We start from the raw sequence: 12500 nt of genomic DNA on the forward strand, positions 1-12500 counted from the left end.
TGTGTGTGTGTGTGTGTGTGTGTGTGTGTGTGTGAGAGAGTGCGTGCGTGTTTTTGTTTTGCTGTGCTGTGCTGTGTTGTGTTCTATTGTGGAGTGCTGTGCTGTGTTGTGTATGTGTGTGTATATCTATTTGCAACTGTGTGAAACTGTGCAAAATGATGACACGATCATTTCCTTACTTGCCGAGGATGGCTCTCGCTGCTGCCCTTTTGTGGTGCTGCAGGACATCAATCTGTTTTGCAATCACTGCTCTACACCATGAGAGCTGACGACTTGCTCCTGTTCCGTCGTTGGTTGCTCTCTTCCTCTTGCTAGTCTGTCAGAGTTCGTTCCCTTGAATGTTAAATAGGCCGTTTTATTATGACACGTCTATCCTGACTGAGAATCGTCTTGTAGGCGGTTCGGTGGACATAAACTTTATCGCAGATTGTGTACACGAGGGAAAATATAGGCTGAATGATTATACAGGATCCGATCTTTGAGTTGCAGGTGCATGATCACCACTGGTTGTATGAGCTAGCCAGAAGGGGTGCGCAAATACTTCGTTCTCTAAGCCTTAGATATTATAATACTCCCTCTCTGAGGTGCGTGTTTGAAGAATGATCTTTGTTAAAAAATATTCTCTCATCAAATCGACTTGGTCAGTGTTAGAAGATTGGCCTCCATTTGGAAGTTAATAAACTATATACATTAGTCATCATGTGGATATGAAAGCTTAGAGAAAAATGATGACAACTATCTTAAACAGAATAGACGGGCAAAATATCTGGGTTGTGAAAAACGAAAAAAAGTAAGATTATAGAGAGCACAGAAATCATCATAAGAAGGGAGATGGAAAGAACGAGAAAGCACTGAAATTTTCTAAAGAGGAGAGACGGAGTGTCAAAAACTAGACCTCAACAGAAAATACAGAGGGTGGAGATGTAGACGATGATAGAAAAGACGAAGAGAGGGCGAGTTAAGGAATCCTGCAGGGTGTCTATCGAGTGTGAAGGATATTCGTTGGATATTGACTTTCACAAAAAAATACTCGTAAATGCTAGAAGGCTGGGAGGTATGGTATGATAACATTAATATATTAACAAAATGGAAGTGTGTTTGCGCGAAATATTAAACTGATGGAACATGTTGCTATGAGATTTATGTGTGAAATTACGGAATCAATGAAGTGCATTTTGTATCTAGGGTGGGAAGTATCCCAACACCCCTTTCAGCATTCGACAAGACAGCAAATACCCAGGCAATAGATATGATACTCCTGAGTTTATTGAAAGACGAGGTATTAAGGGAATGGATGCCCAAGAACTAGCGTTAGTGAGCTAATACTTGAATGTGGAAAAATGTGGAGGTTCATTGTGCAATGGGAGAAAGTTAGCTTCAGACGGGGCTACCTTTTTTGTCTGTCGTCATGGGAACTGTTTGGAACGATAAGTGAATATGGTGTCAGTGTGTGTGTGTGTGTGTGTGTGTGTGTGTGTGTGTGTGTGTGTGTGTGTGTGTGTGTGTGTGTGTGTGTGTGTGTGTGTGTGTGTGTGTGTGTGTGTGTGTGTGTGTGTGTGTGTGTGTGTGTGTGTGTGTGTGTGTGTGTGTGTGTGTGTGTGCATGTGTTTGCAAGAAGGGGTAGGCAGAAGAGATAGCGATGGATCAGCAGGTTAAGATATACGGTCGTCCGAAGTGCTGTCCTTGCCAGCGGCGAGGACGGACATACTATGGAAATTAGAGATGTAAATGATGATAAGATTATGCAAGTAACAACAGATGGAGAAGTTTCGTTGTTCGAAATCAGCGATGGTAGAAAGATGTGACTGCTGACAAATAATCTGGTAGAGGCTGCAAACTAACAAACATATATCAGGAAAGAGACAAAGCAAACATATTTGGAAGAAGTGGCGAGTGGTATGTGGCATGATACTGTATATTAAAACTCTATAAAAACGTTAGATAAACCAGTGCCCATTGCATGACTCTGGCTACTAAAGAAAGCCAATGGAGAAATATTTGTCAGTAGCGGTTATTATATTTCTAACAGGTTAATTATGAAATCGATAGATGATTTTAGAGGGCAAATAAATCTCTTGAGATCAAGAGAATCTTTGCAGTCATAGGATTACGCTAGTACCATTACTGCATTTAGGAGTACTGTATGATATGGGATAAGCTTGATTTGCGGAGCAGATGCTTCGCCGGGCTTATATGCACTGAGGCGAGCCCGCCTGTGTCAGCGTGTGTTGACTCGTAAGAGAGTGTCAACGAGCGCTGATTCTATCTGAGTGATGCCCAGTCACGGTAGTGACTGCCATGCGACATTGGAAGCACACGAGCGTGAACGGGGCTCAATCTGCCGACCACTGGGATGTGAGGCCGGCACGTTACCGCTGTACTAAGCCGACGGCTATTGTAGCATGAGATGCGACTTTTATTTCTGTATTTACTTTTGATGATGAAGGCGTAGTTTGTGGTCGATAACGATATAACGCCTACTGTTTGAATCTGATGTATGATAAGGGTGTCCTTGGAGGGATCGTCAACTCATGGTACGATATGCATGTTTACATAATGCAGTCTGAGATGCATTGCCAATCGAGGATTCGATATGGAATGAATAATTTTCTTATGAAATCGTTCTGTCCCTTTAGGCTATAAGTGAGACCTTCACAATCTTTTGAGCAGTCGAAGATAAAATAAGTTTATATATGTATATATATAGTATATATTCATATATATGATAATTATAACCTCAAAATCTTAAGATATAAGAATCGAGTTCCAAATTTGCATTGGGAGATTCGGAGACCAACCGACCTGTGAAGGACAACAAAGGCCGGTCAAGGTAAAGGCAAACTCTGTTATTGTTTTTGTTGACTTTGAGACTAAGCATAACTCAAAACTTCATTGCTTATGGAATACAGAAAACATACATTGTGCAGAGAGACTATATATGTTGCCCTTTGTCAAGTGCACGCATAATACTGGGAAAGAGGGAACGGGAAATATCAGCTGATTTTTAGTTCTGGCGACGTTTTACTTTTGGGATAATTTTTTGAGATTTCGAGGCAAATTTTGACTCGTGGAGAAGTGGTAGAACACGAAGAAGTTTGGATATCACGAAGTAATGCATAAGATAGTATTTCTTATATGATGAAATTATTGAATATTCCTTCTATCCCGGATTTAATGTGAAGGTTATGTCATCACAGACAAAAATTAAAAAATGTCGGTATCACTGCAGATTTTCCAACAAGGTTTAGGAATACAGGTGTTAATGGGAAGAGGCACAAGCTCTGTAAAATCTGAAACATTTCAAATGATTTTATGGCAGTGGTATAAAGAACACAATAAACAACAGTATTAGGTGTATTGTTATTTTTCACTCCACCTGACAAAGTGGCTTATTGTTCAGCTAATTGTGAGGAATAATAGGCCTCTGCTGGAGTCTGAAGCATTCTGGATAATTTATATTTTTTACTATGTATTAGCTGAAGTTTAGGCAGTACCAAGAAAGCAGATGAGAATTTGATTTTGCTTGGTTTTGAATAGCTATGTAGGTCAAGGCTACATGGAATTGATAGAATTATTCATTAGAAGGTGCTTTCGGTCTATTACATTTCCATTATAAGTTTAGATGAGCAGGTTACTCATTATAGATAGAATACTTGTGAAAATTATTTTGACTTATCCAAAGTTGAAAAACATTAAGACTGAGGTGTTTTGTTTTTACTGATGAATATAAGGAAGCCAAGACAATAGCAGTTGAGTAAGTTTTACCAAAATCCCGCGTTTTACATCTTTTCTTGTAAATTTACTACATTTACTATATTTTACTATTTTTCTTTCCTTTGCACATTTTTACTGAAGAGATGCATTTCCTTTCAGATGGTCTGCAATTGTAGAGTTATGCATGAATTTATCTTAACCCCATTGCGGTCGGGGATAGATGCCTGGATGGGCACAAGTGCCACTTGCGTGGCACCCAAGATGGTTTTTATATCAGTGTGAGCAAGCTTTACCCAAATTATTGCAACTCGTTCTGCTCTTGTTTATTCACTCATTATGATGCTAGGACCATATTTGTGTTTTATCATTTTTATGTTTTACTATCTTTTAAGACTTGTATGTGTTATCTGACAGTGTTTATTAATGTTTAAGTAGACTAGAATTGTAGTAAAGGGTCCATATAAGCTTAATATGTTCTTTATACTCATTGTAATAGAAGTATTACAGTTATATGTGAGGACAGAAAGTTTTTTTTTTCATATTTATGTACTTACGTAAACCAATATGAAAGAAACTATCATCCCAAATGAAAATAAATGAAGAGATGGGGAAGAGGAAGGAGCCCAGTGCTTTCAACTACAAGCATACTGGCACAAGGTCAAATTGCAGACAATGTACATGGGGTCTGGATGAATTTCCTCTTCTCATTCTACCTGCACATCCTGCATTGCTGGCACTATAGAGCCAGAGGTTGGCATCTTGCTGTCATCACTCTGAAGGTAGTGCTTGGTAGAGACTGGAAGGGCACCCTTCAAGGCTGTCTTTCCTGCTGGTACTAGGAGAGAGTGGTGCTATGTTTGTGATTTTAGACTAGACATTTTGATTAATATTATTGGCATCATAAGTCACAGAATAGAGTTATTACTCTTAGTAAAACAGAGAAACACAGTGATCCACTCTCCCCTAATGTCAAATATGCCATGATGACTAATGGCACCTATGTGTTGCCACTTGTCTGCAATGGGTTAAGTTTCCAATATATTTAGGGGGAAACTGACAGCTCATAGACTGTGAAAGACCCAGAGAATTTAAGAATCCCTCCACAGTACATCCCCGTTTTCTCCATTTAAATTTTTGAACACCATGCATTTTCCATACTATGTATTCAGTGCGAGGAACGTATCTTTCTGTCATGTGATGGGGATGAAGTGTATTATTTCTCACTGCCAATACTTTCAAATATATATAATTTGATGTTTTACAATAACATTATGATAAATCACTCCCTTCTTTGTTTGAATATAATACCAAATTTAATGAGCATTATCCACTTTGCAGAATCGAAGAATGGAAATATTTGCAACAAGACAGGAGTGATGCGATCAAGCATATACCGGCTCCTTGGGCGATGCCTTGGGGTGGCAGGTTATATGGTACAGTATGGGTGCATTGCCCACTGTACCCTGGAGTTCGTGGGAGACTTTGTTGTTGTGAGTATTCATTTGATGATTGAAATGTGTAAGGGCTTACAATCTTTCACATATCCATAACTTATTTTGCCATTGACATATACATTCGCTGAACGAAACCTTATTACATTCTTGGCATAATTCAAAAAATTAAATGGCATCCTGTTTGAACTTTCTAGCTACTTTGTGGGATGAAATGTCCACTAGTGCCTGCCCCCCCTGCCACCAGCATCCAACTCCCTTCCCACTATCAATGCCCATGCTTTGAGAGCCTGAAGTATAACAATTCAAACTGTGCAGAGTGGATCATAAATTGACAATAAATAAAGTCCCATGCTTTAACCTTATTAGAATAAGGGATGCCTCTGATATTTAGAGATATCCAGATAAGCTATCTACCATCTCAAACTGAGAATTACTTCCCAGTGCCATACCAAAGAAGAATAAAGACTGGTGCATCCTGGATGACTTCACCACAGTCAGAAATCCTCAAGCTTGAAGTGATGCCTCATCATGATGCAACAATCAGAGTTCTGTTTCCTCTTTGAAATGCAGCTGCATCCTATTTGAGATGGTAGAGCGCTTCTCTTTAGATCTGCATGACACATATCAGAGACGTCTCTTAGATTTTTTTCTTTCTTTTTCTTTTCTTTTCTTTTTTCTTTTCTTTTCTTTTTTCTTTTTTCTTTTTTCTTTTTTCTTTTCTTTTCTTTTCTTTTCTTTTCTTTTCTTTTCTTTTCTTTTCTTTTCTTTTCTTTTCTTTCTTTTCCTTTTTTTCTTTCTTTTTCTTTTCTTTTCCTTTCTTTTCATTTTTCTTCCTTTCTTTTTTTCTTTTCTTTTTCTTTTCTTTTCCTTTCCTTTTCTTTCTTTTCCTCTTCTTTTCTTATCTTTATTTTCTTTTCTTTTTCTTCTTTTCTTCTCTTTCCTATTTTCTTTTCTTTTCTTTTTCTTTTCTTTCTTTTCTTCTCTTCTCTTTTTTCTCTTTCTTTTCTTTTCTTTTTTCTTTTCTTTTCTTTCTTTCTTTCTCTTTTTTCTTTTCTTTCTTTTCTTTTCTTTCTTCTTTTCTTTTCTTTTCTTCTCTTCTTTCTTTCTCTTCTTTCCTTTTCTTTCCTTTTCCTTTCCTTTCCTTTCTTTTCCTTTCCTTTCTCTTTTCCTTCTCTTTTTCTTTTCTTTCCTTTCCTTTCCTTTCCTTCCTCTCCTTTCCTTCTCTTCTCTTCCTTTCTTTCTTTCCTCTCCTCTCTTCTTTCTTTCCTTTTTCCTTTCTTTCTCTTTTCTTTTCCTTCCCTTCTCCTCTTTCCTTTCCTCTTTTCTTCTTTCTCTTTTCTTCTTCCTTTCCCTTCCTTTCTTCCTTTCCTCTCCTTTCCTTTCTTCATTTCCTTCTTTCCTTTCCTTTCCTATCTTTTCTTCCTTCTTCTCTTTCCTTCTTCTTTTCTTCTCTTTTCTTCTCTTCCCTCTCTCTCTTCTCTTCTCTCTCTCTTTCTCCTCTCTTCTCCTCTCCTCTCCTCTTTTCTTCTCCTCCTCTCTTCTCCTTCCTTTCCTCTCCTCTCTCTTTCTCTCTCTTCTCTCTCTTCTCTTCTTTTCTTTTCTTTCCCCCTCTTTTCTTCTCTTTCCTCTTTCTTTCTCTTCTCTTTCTTGTCTTCCTTTTCTTGTCTTGTCTTGTCTTCTCTTTTCATTCTTTTCTTTTTTCTTTTCTTTTCTTTTCTTTTCTTTTCTAAGGTGGAGTAATAGGCTCTCGAAGGTGGCACATGAATGCCTAATGCAAACTGGAGGAGAGATATGTTGTAGATCTATTTTCATTCCTTTGTAAATGAATGCATTCAAATACTGTGTCATGATGTTTGAAGTTGGTTTCATGTGTTCAATATACATATGCAATAATGAATTTTGTATAGATGTGTAAATACCCATCTTGACAAAGATTGGAATCAATCCAATCTCTGTAGGCAACACCATTAAGAACAGAACTAAACCGTTACATCACAAAAGGCAGTAAAAAAAAAAATATATATATATATATAATCAGAATCTATACCAGCTCCATGGAAATTACTGTTTTTTCACCCACTGAAGTATGATAGCTAATTTTTATTAACAGTTCATGTAAGTACTTTATTGGAGCAATACAGAAATCATACAAAATGTCAGATTACTGACGTGTTTCTGTATGTACAATGTAGTAATTCAGTAATGTATTTTTATAGAGGTATGTATATACACCTCCCTAACAAGTACTGGTACCCAATAATTCCACGTAACACTCAGAGAGAACGGAACTAAGCTACTAGACCACACAAACCAACGCCCCGTACCCAAATCTTCACTAGCTTCATGGAAAGTACCCACACACCACAGTAGGATAGTTAGGTTTTTCTGCTAATTATCATGAAAAGATCCAGCAGTATCCATTTCAGATGTGTTGCTTGGTTATTGTATTGTATGTATAGAAGTGTTTGCTTAGTAAAATATGTGATATGTTATTGGCATTCCTGAAAAAGAACATGAAAATTATTGTATGGAAGCTACATTCACTTGTCTCTCTTTTTCTTTTTATGCTTGAACTACCAGAATGTTGGTATTGAGAATACCAGAATATATATGCCATAGATATCAAAAGAAGTATGTTATTTTCACTGTTTCACCTTCTTCTTCTTCTTCTTCTTCTTCTTCTTCTTCTTCTTCTTCTTCTTCTTCTTCTTCTTCTTCTTCTTCTTCTTCTTCTTCTTCTTCTTCTTCTTCTTCTTCTTCTTCTTCTTCTTCTTCTTCTTCTTCTTCTTCTTCTTCTTCTTCTTCTTCTTCTTCTTCTTCTTCTTCTTCTTCTTCTTCTTCTTCTTCAATATCCAATTTATGGAAATGAGTAGGCACATACATGGTGCAATTTCTCAGATTATATTATGATATCAATTTAGCAGGAGATATTTGAAGTCCAATTTTCATAGAGCAACGATATTGAAGACGTTTTTGGTATATTTTGTTACTATATTGTTATGACAATAACCACCACCATTATTTTTAATATTACGTTATTACTTTCTAATTCAGTGGTTGGATTATATTGCTGAATGTTCTTTGATAGAAATACTTTATATTAACCCTATGACGACGGTGCATCACACTTGTGTGACACAGCTAAATTCCCAATGCCGGGGTGTCATGTCAGTGTGACGATTTCAATGCAATATTGCAATCGCCCAGCATAGAGGTTTTCGCGTAGCGTGTGCCCCGTCGGGAAAGGGTTAATAATTATTTATATTCCACCTACAGAAACATGAAAAATGAAATGCCTCAAATTCAAATTCAAATCATGAAGAATGTCCAGTTTCTATCATTAACGCAGATCACATTCCCATAGTCTCATTGTTAGAATTCACTGTCTTTTCCTCCCTCCCAGTGTAAGGGCCCTTCCATGGAACCAACAATATTTTCCGAGGATGTGATACTGACTGAGCACATCTCGCCTCGTTTCAACCGCATTCAACGCGGGGACGTCATCATTGCGAGGTCACCCACCAACCCCCACCATCACATCTGCAAGCGGGTCACAGGCGTTGGAGGAGACAAAGTCAAGAATGGATACAGAATACACATCGTGAGTGGCACATCCCTGTCTCCTTATTAATTATTGTCGGAGATACATGGGACCAATATCCAAATTGCATATGAACTTATTGCTTAGCACTATCATACTTATAGTATTATATCTTGAATATACATTTATATGAATTTGTATCTTTTTAAAGTTAACTTGTTGATTTTCCCTGATGTATTACTATTTTATCCCCGAAAGATTGAAAGGCAAAAGATTTTTTATTTGAGTATCACCCAGGGCCAGTATAAATCCACTCTGCAACAAGTCTGCAACTGAGACTCTTATCCAACATGTAGTTTTTTTTTTCAGATATTGTATTTATATATATAGATGATGTATAAAGTTCTTTGCTAAAATATGTGACAGAAGATTTGGCCTTCAAGTCATATTTTTCTTTGTTGTAATGAATAATACATTGATAAAGTGAATTAATATCTGACATAACATGAGAAACAGTGCATGTAAACATCTACAGTCATTGGCTGGCCAGGCCGCCTTGTGCATATAGCCTGGGCGAAGCGACGTCTTCGCAAATCTGTGTGAACTGTACTCAGTCATTGGCACAGTGTCAAGTAAAATTAGCCAGCCCCTCCTCCCCCACTTCTCCCCATCTTCCCAGTCAGCTCCTTTACTTTCACTCATCCATCCTATATCCATCTAAAAATATGCTTGTTATTGGTAAAAGATGTATTAGGAGTATGGCTAATTTCAGCGGACTCTGTGCCCATGACTTTCGTAATATGCAGCAAGACTAATTTTTGATGTCAGCTCTTTATGAGGATTCCCCAGTGTATGTTGTATGTCATATTTTGATTTGAGTTTTTCATCTGGTTCTCCCCAATTATTCCATTAAATTTTCCTCATCAAGGTGATAGGTAAAAAGTGTGAAACCTAATAATTTGTATATGTTAAAAAAAATAGAACATGATAGGGATGAGTTTCACATTATTAGTTTCTTTTAATCTTTGTTAAAGTACAGTTATCTTTAGGATATCAAAGCTACTTACCCATATAAAAGAAATTGAAGAGTTGTGCAATATATCTTTCATCAGAATATACCTAGAGATCTACTCTCTTTCAGAATGTAACTTATGATTTACTTGCAGATATTTCTCCCACTCATATTTCTATAATATGTTTAGAATGTTTTTTTCAGAATATAGCCTTAGGTCTACTCCATTACATGCCTGTATGTGAAATGCACAGGTATTACAACAATCTATCTTTCTTCACAAAACAACCTATCTACACTCCTATAGGCATGTGTTTGCATCATCTGTTTATTAGACAAAGATTATGAGTTTAGAGAGTTCAGAATATAAATTTCAAACTTTTAAATGCAGGTACCCAAAGGTCACGTATGGCTGGAAGGCGACAATGCTCTCAACTCAACCGACTCCCGGACTTTTGGCTCGGTCCCAGCAGGTCTCATTCGTGGGAGAGCCGTTTGTCGTCTCTGGCCCCTCTCTGATGTCGGAAGGCTCGACTCCATACAGAAATGGCAGATGGAGCGGTGATGACCGACACTCCTTCGCAGTCTCTTGGGCCCTACCCTCCCTCCCTGCCCCCCTGCCCAACATGTCACCACCACCACCACACATGATGAGAAACGCCTATATTGGGGATGCCATCTGTAGTGTGTCAGCACCAGTTTATTTGCTCATGATCCGTGCCATATTTTATTACCTTTTGATGCTGGAAGGGCATTTACACAGACTTCAGAGGTGTTCTGGTTAGGTCTTCCTTACCATTTCAAATGGAATTATCCCTCTTCAGTTTCTCATGCACAAGATACCCAGAGTCATCATTTTTAAATTTCTTATATCTAATAATTTTAAGTTTTCATGTATTCAATTCTCTGTCTTTTCCTTCATGGAAAAGGCTTTTCCTTCATGGAAGCCTTTCCTGGGAAATCCCAGGAAAGGCTTCCATGAAGGAAAAGCCTACATAGAAGTTTTTATTTTATAAGGAATAACTGTGTTGGGGAAAAGTCAAGAGGAACGGGAAATAATTGCAGTTGACATTATTTATTTACACTATGGGTAAAGAATATGATAGCTTTATAAAAGGGTAAATAACTTTTACAACAGTGGATGCAATATATCTGAGCTTAGTTAGGATGGTGCTAGACCAGGCAACTGCTTGGTTTCTATGGTTGGCTGTTCAAAATGTTTAATGAGGCTAGTAGTAATGAATTCTTGTTTTACTATAATTGTGACTGGTTTTCATTTCAAAACAAAGGACTGCAGTGAACTCTTATGTAGAGGTCTTTATGTAGTATGGAGTGCATATACCAGAGCGTTACTTATTACAGAATAGTTCTCCAATATTTTCATATTTATTGGATAGAAAGAAAAAAAAAACTGGTTATATTAATTCAGTTTTTGAACAGGCAGTTTGGTTAAAAGTTTGTTGCTTGTACCTTGGGAAGAAAAAGGAGAGACAGTCTGTGAAATATATTATTACATAGTAAACATGTTGAGGGAAGTAGCATCTTCAGCATGAAAAGGGGGATAGAACAGTTCTGTATTTGAGTGAAGATCAGTGTTGGGTGAGATTTATATAATGTAGATTATACAGAGGTTCATCTTTAAGTATTGGATAATCTCTGACCCAGTTATTATTAAGAAACATAGAGGATAGTAGTTCCCAGTACCTCCTGTTCATAATTTTGTATACAGTGTACGTTTGCATTTCAGAGCAGGATAAAGAGGGTTTGAAATACGATTATCATCACTATACATTTTTCTTTCTTTTTTTATTATTATTATCAATTTCTTTATAAGGAGATTATAATTGCATATAATTCTTCTATAGTATCAGAAGGAATTGCCTGTTCTTCCTTTGAGATAGGATAAAACAATATATATATACTTGAAACTAATATCAGTCTCAAGGTATGTTTATTTTAATGTTTGTTTTTACTTTTTCCATCGTAGTTCAAATAACATAGAGATACCATGAGTGCTACCCATGTCTATGTCCTACAAATAACAAATGTTACAGTTTTAGAGGCCTGTCAGATGAATGGTTCGATGTCCGTGGCAGTGTATCATTTAGGAATGGGGAAAAGATTGAGGTTTCTGTTCATGATGAACTGTGAAATTTTGAAAGTTTCCCCAGAGAGAAAAGCTTCCATATTTGTCATTACAGTTCTTATTTCTTCTATTACTGATCCTTCTTCTTACTTCATCTTCTTTGTCTTCTCTTTCTTCACCTACCCTTCCTCATACTCATCCTTTTTTTCATCCTCCCTTTCCTATCCTCTCTGTTCCTCTCCCCTCCCCCTCCTTTCTCTTCCTCTTTATCTTCATCTTTCTTTCTCCTTCTCCCTCCTCTTCCCTCCTCCTCCTCCTCCTCCTCCTCCTCCTCCTCCTCCTCCTCCTATTTGTCCTCCTCCCTCTTTCGCTTTTGATTCTAAAGAATCGTGTGAACATCTCAGTACCATTTGTGTCAAATTTTATCAGCTGGTCAATTCCATCTGCTAATACTTGTCTTATTCCATAGTTGTTTACAGGCAAGGAATACTCATTATAAGTACAAAGGAAATGTTAGTCATGTCTTTTAATTGATAAAAAATATAAAATGTTGATGAGGTTCATGCATCTCTATCAGAAGAAGAAAAGTATAAAGAAACACAAGTCACTCAATGATGAATCAATTACAAGGTATCATTGCTTTTTATTCACTGAAAGAAACAAAAAAGGATTAGAGTGTTCACATTAATGTCA

At 37.1% G+C, this 12500-nt stretch overlaps 1 protein-coding gene across 2 annotated transcripts in view; it reads left to right on the plus strand.

The window, feature by feature from the left end:
- The first annotated feature begins 2685 nt into the window (after window positions 1-2685).
- The window catches only part of LOC122262785 (mitochondrial inner membrane protease subunit 1), a 10362-nt gene continuing 547 nt past the window's right edge, over window positions 2686-12500 (plus strand). Inside the window, exons 1-4 of one of the 2 annotated variants that reach the window (XM_043030928.2) lie at window positions 2686-2830; window positions 5053-5204; window positions 8572-8769; window positions 10113-12500. The exon at window positions 10113-12500 is cut by the window's right edge and continues 547 nt beyond it. In XM_043030928.2, coding sequence (XP_042886862.1) covers window positions 5091-5204; window positions 8572-8769; window positions 10113-10286 — 486 coding nt within the window. In that variant the 5' untranslated portion in view covers window positions 2686-2830; window positions 5053-5090 and the 3' untranslated portion in view covers window positions 10287-12500. Of the gene's footprint in view, window positions 2831-5015; window positions 5205-8571; window positions 8770-10112 lie in introns of those variants that run through there. The other variant, XM_086535147.1, reaches the window with a different exon arrangement.

This window comes from Penaeus japonicus, unplaced genomic scaffold, assembly GCF_977035675.1.
Source record: "Penaeus japonicus unplaced genomic scaffold, GWHDUDI00000001_assembly GWHDUDI00000042, whole genome shotgun sequence".
Taxonomy (NCBI): Eukaryota; Metazoa; Arthropoda; class Malacostraca; order Decapoda; family Penaeidae; genus Penaeus; species Penaeus japonicus.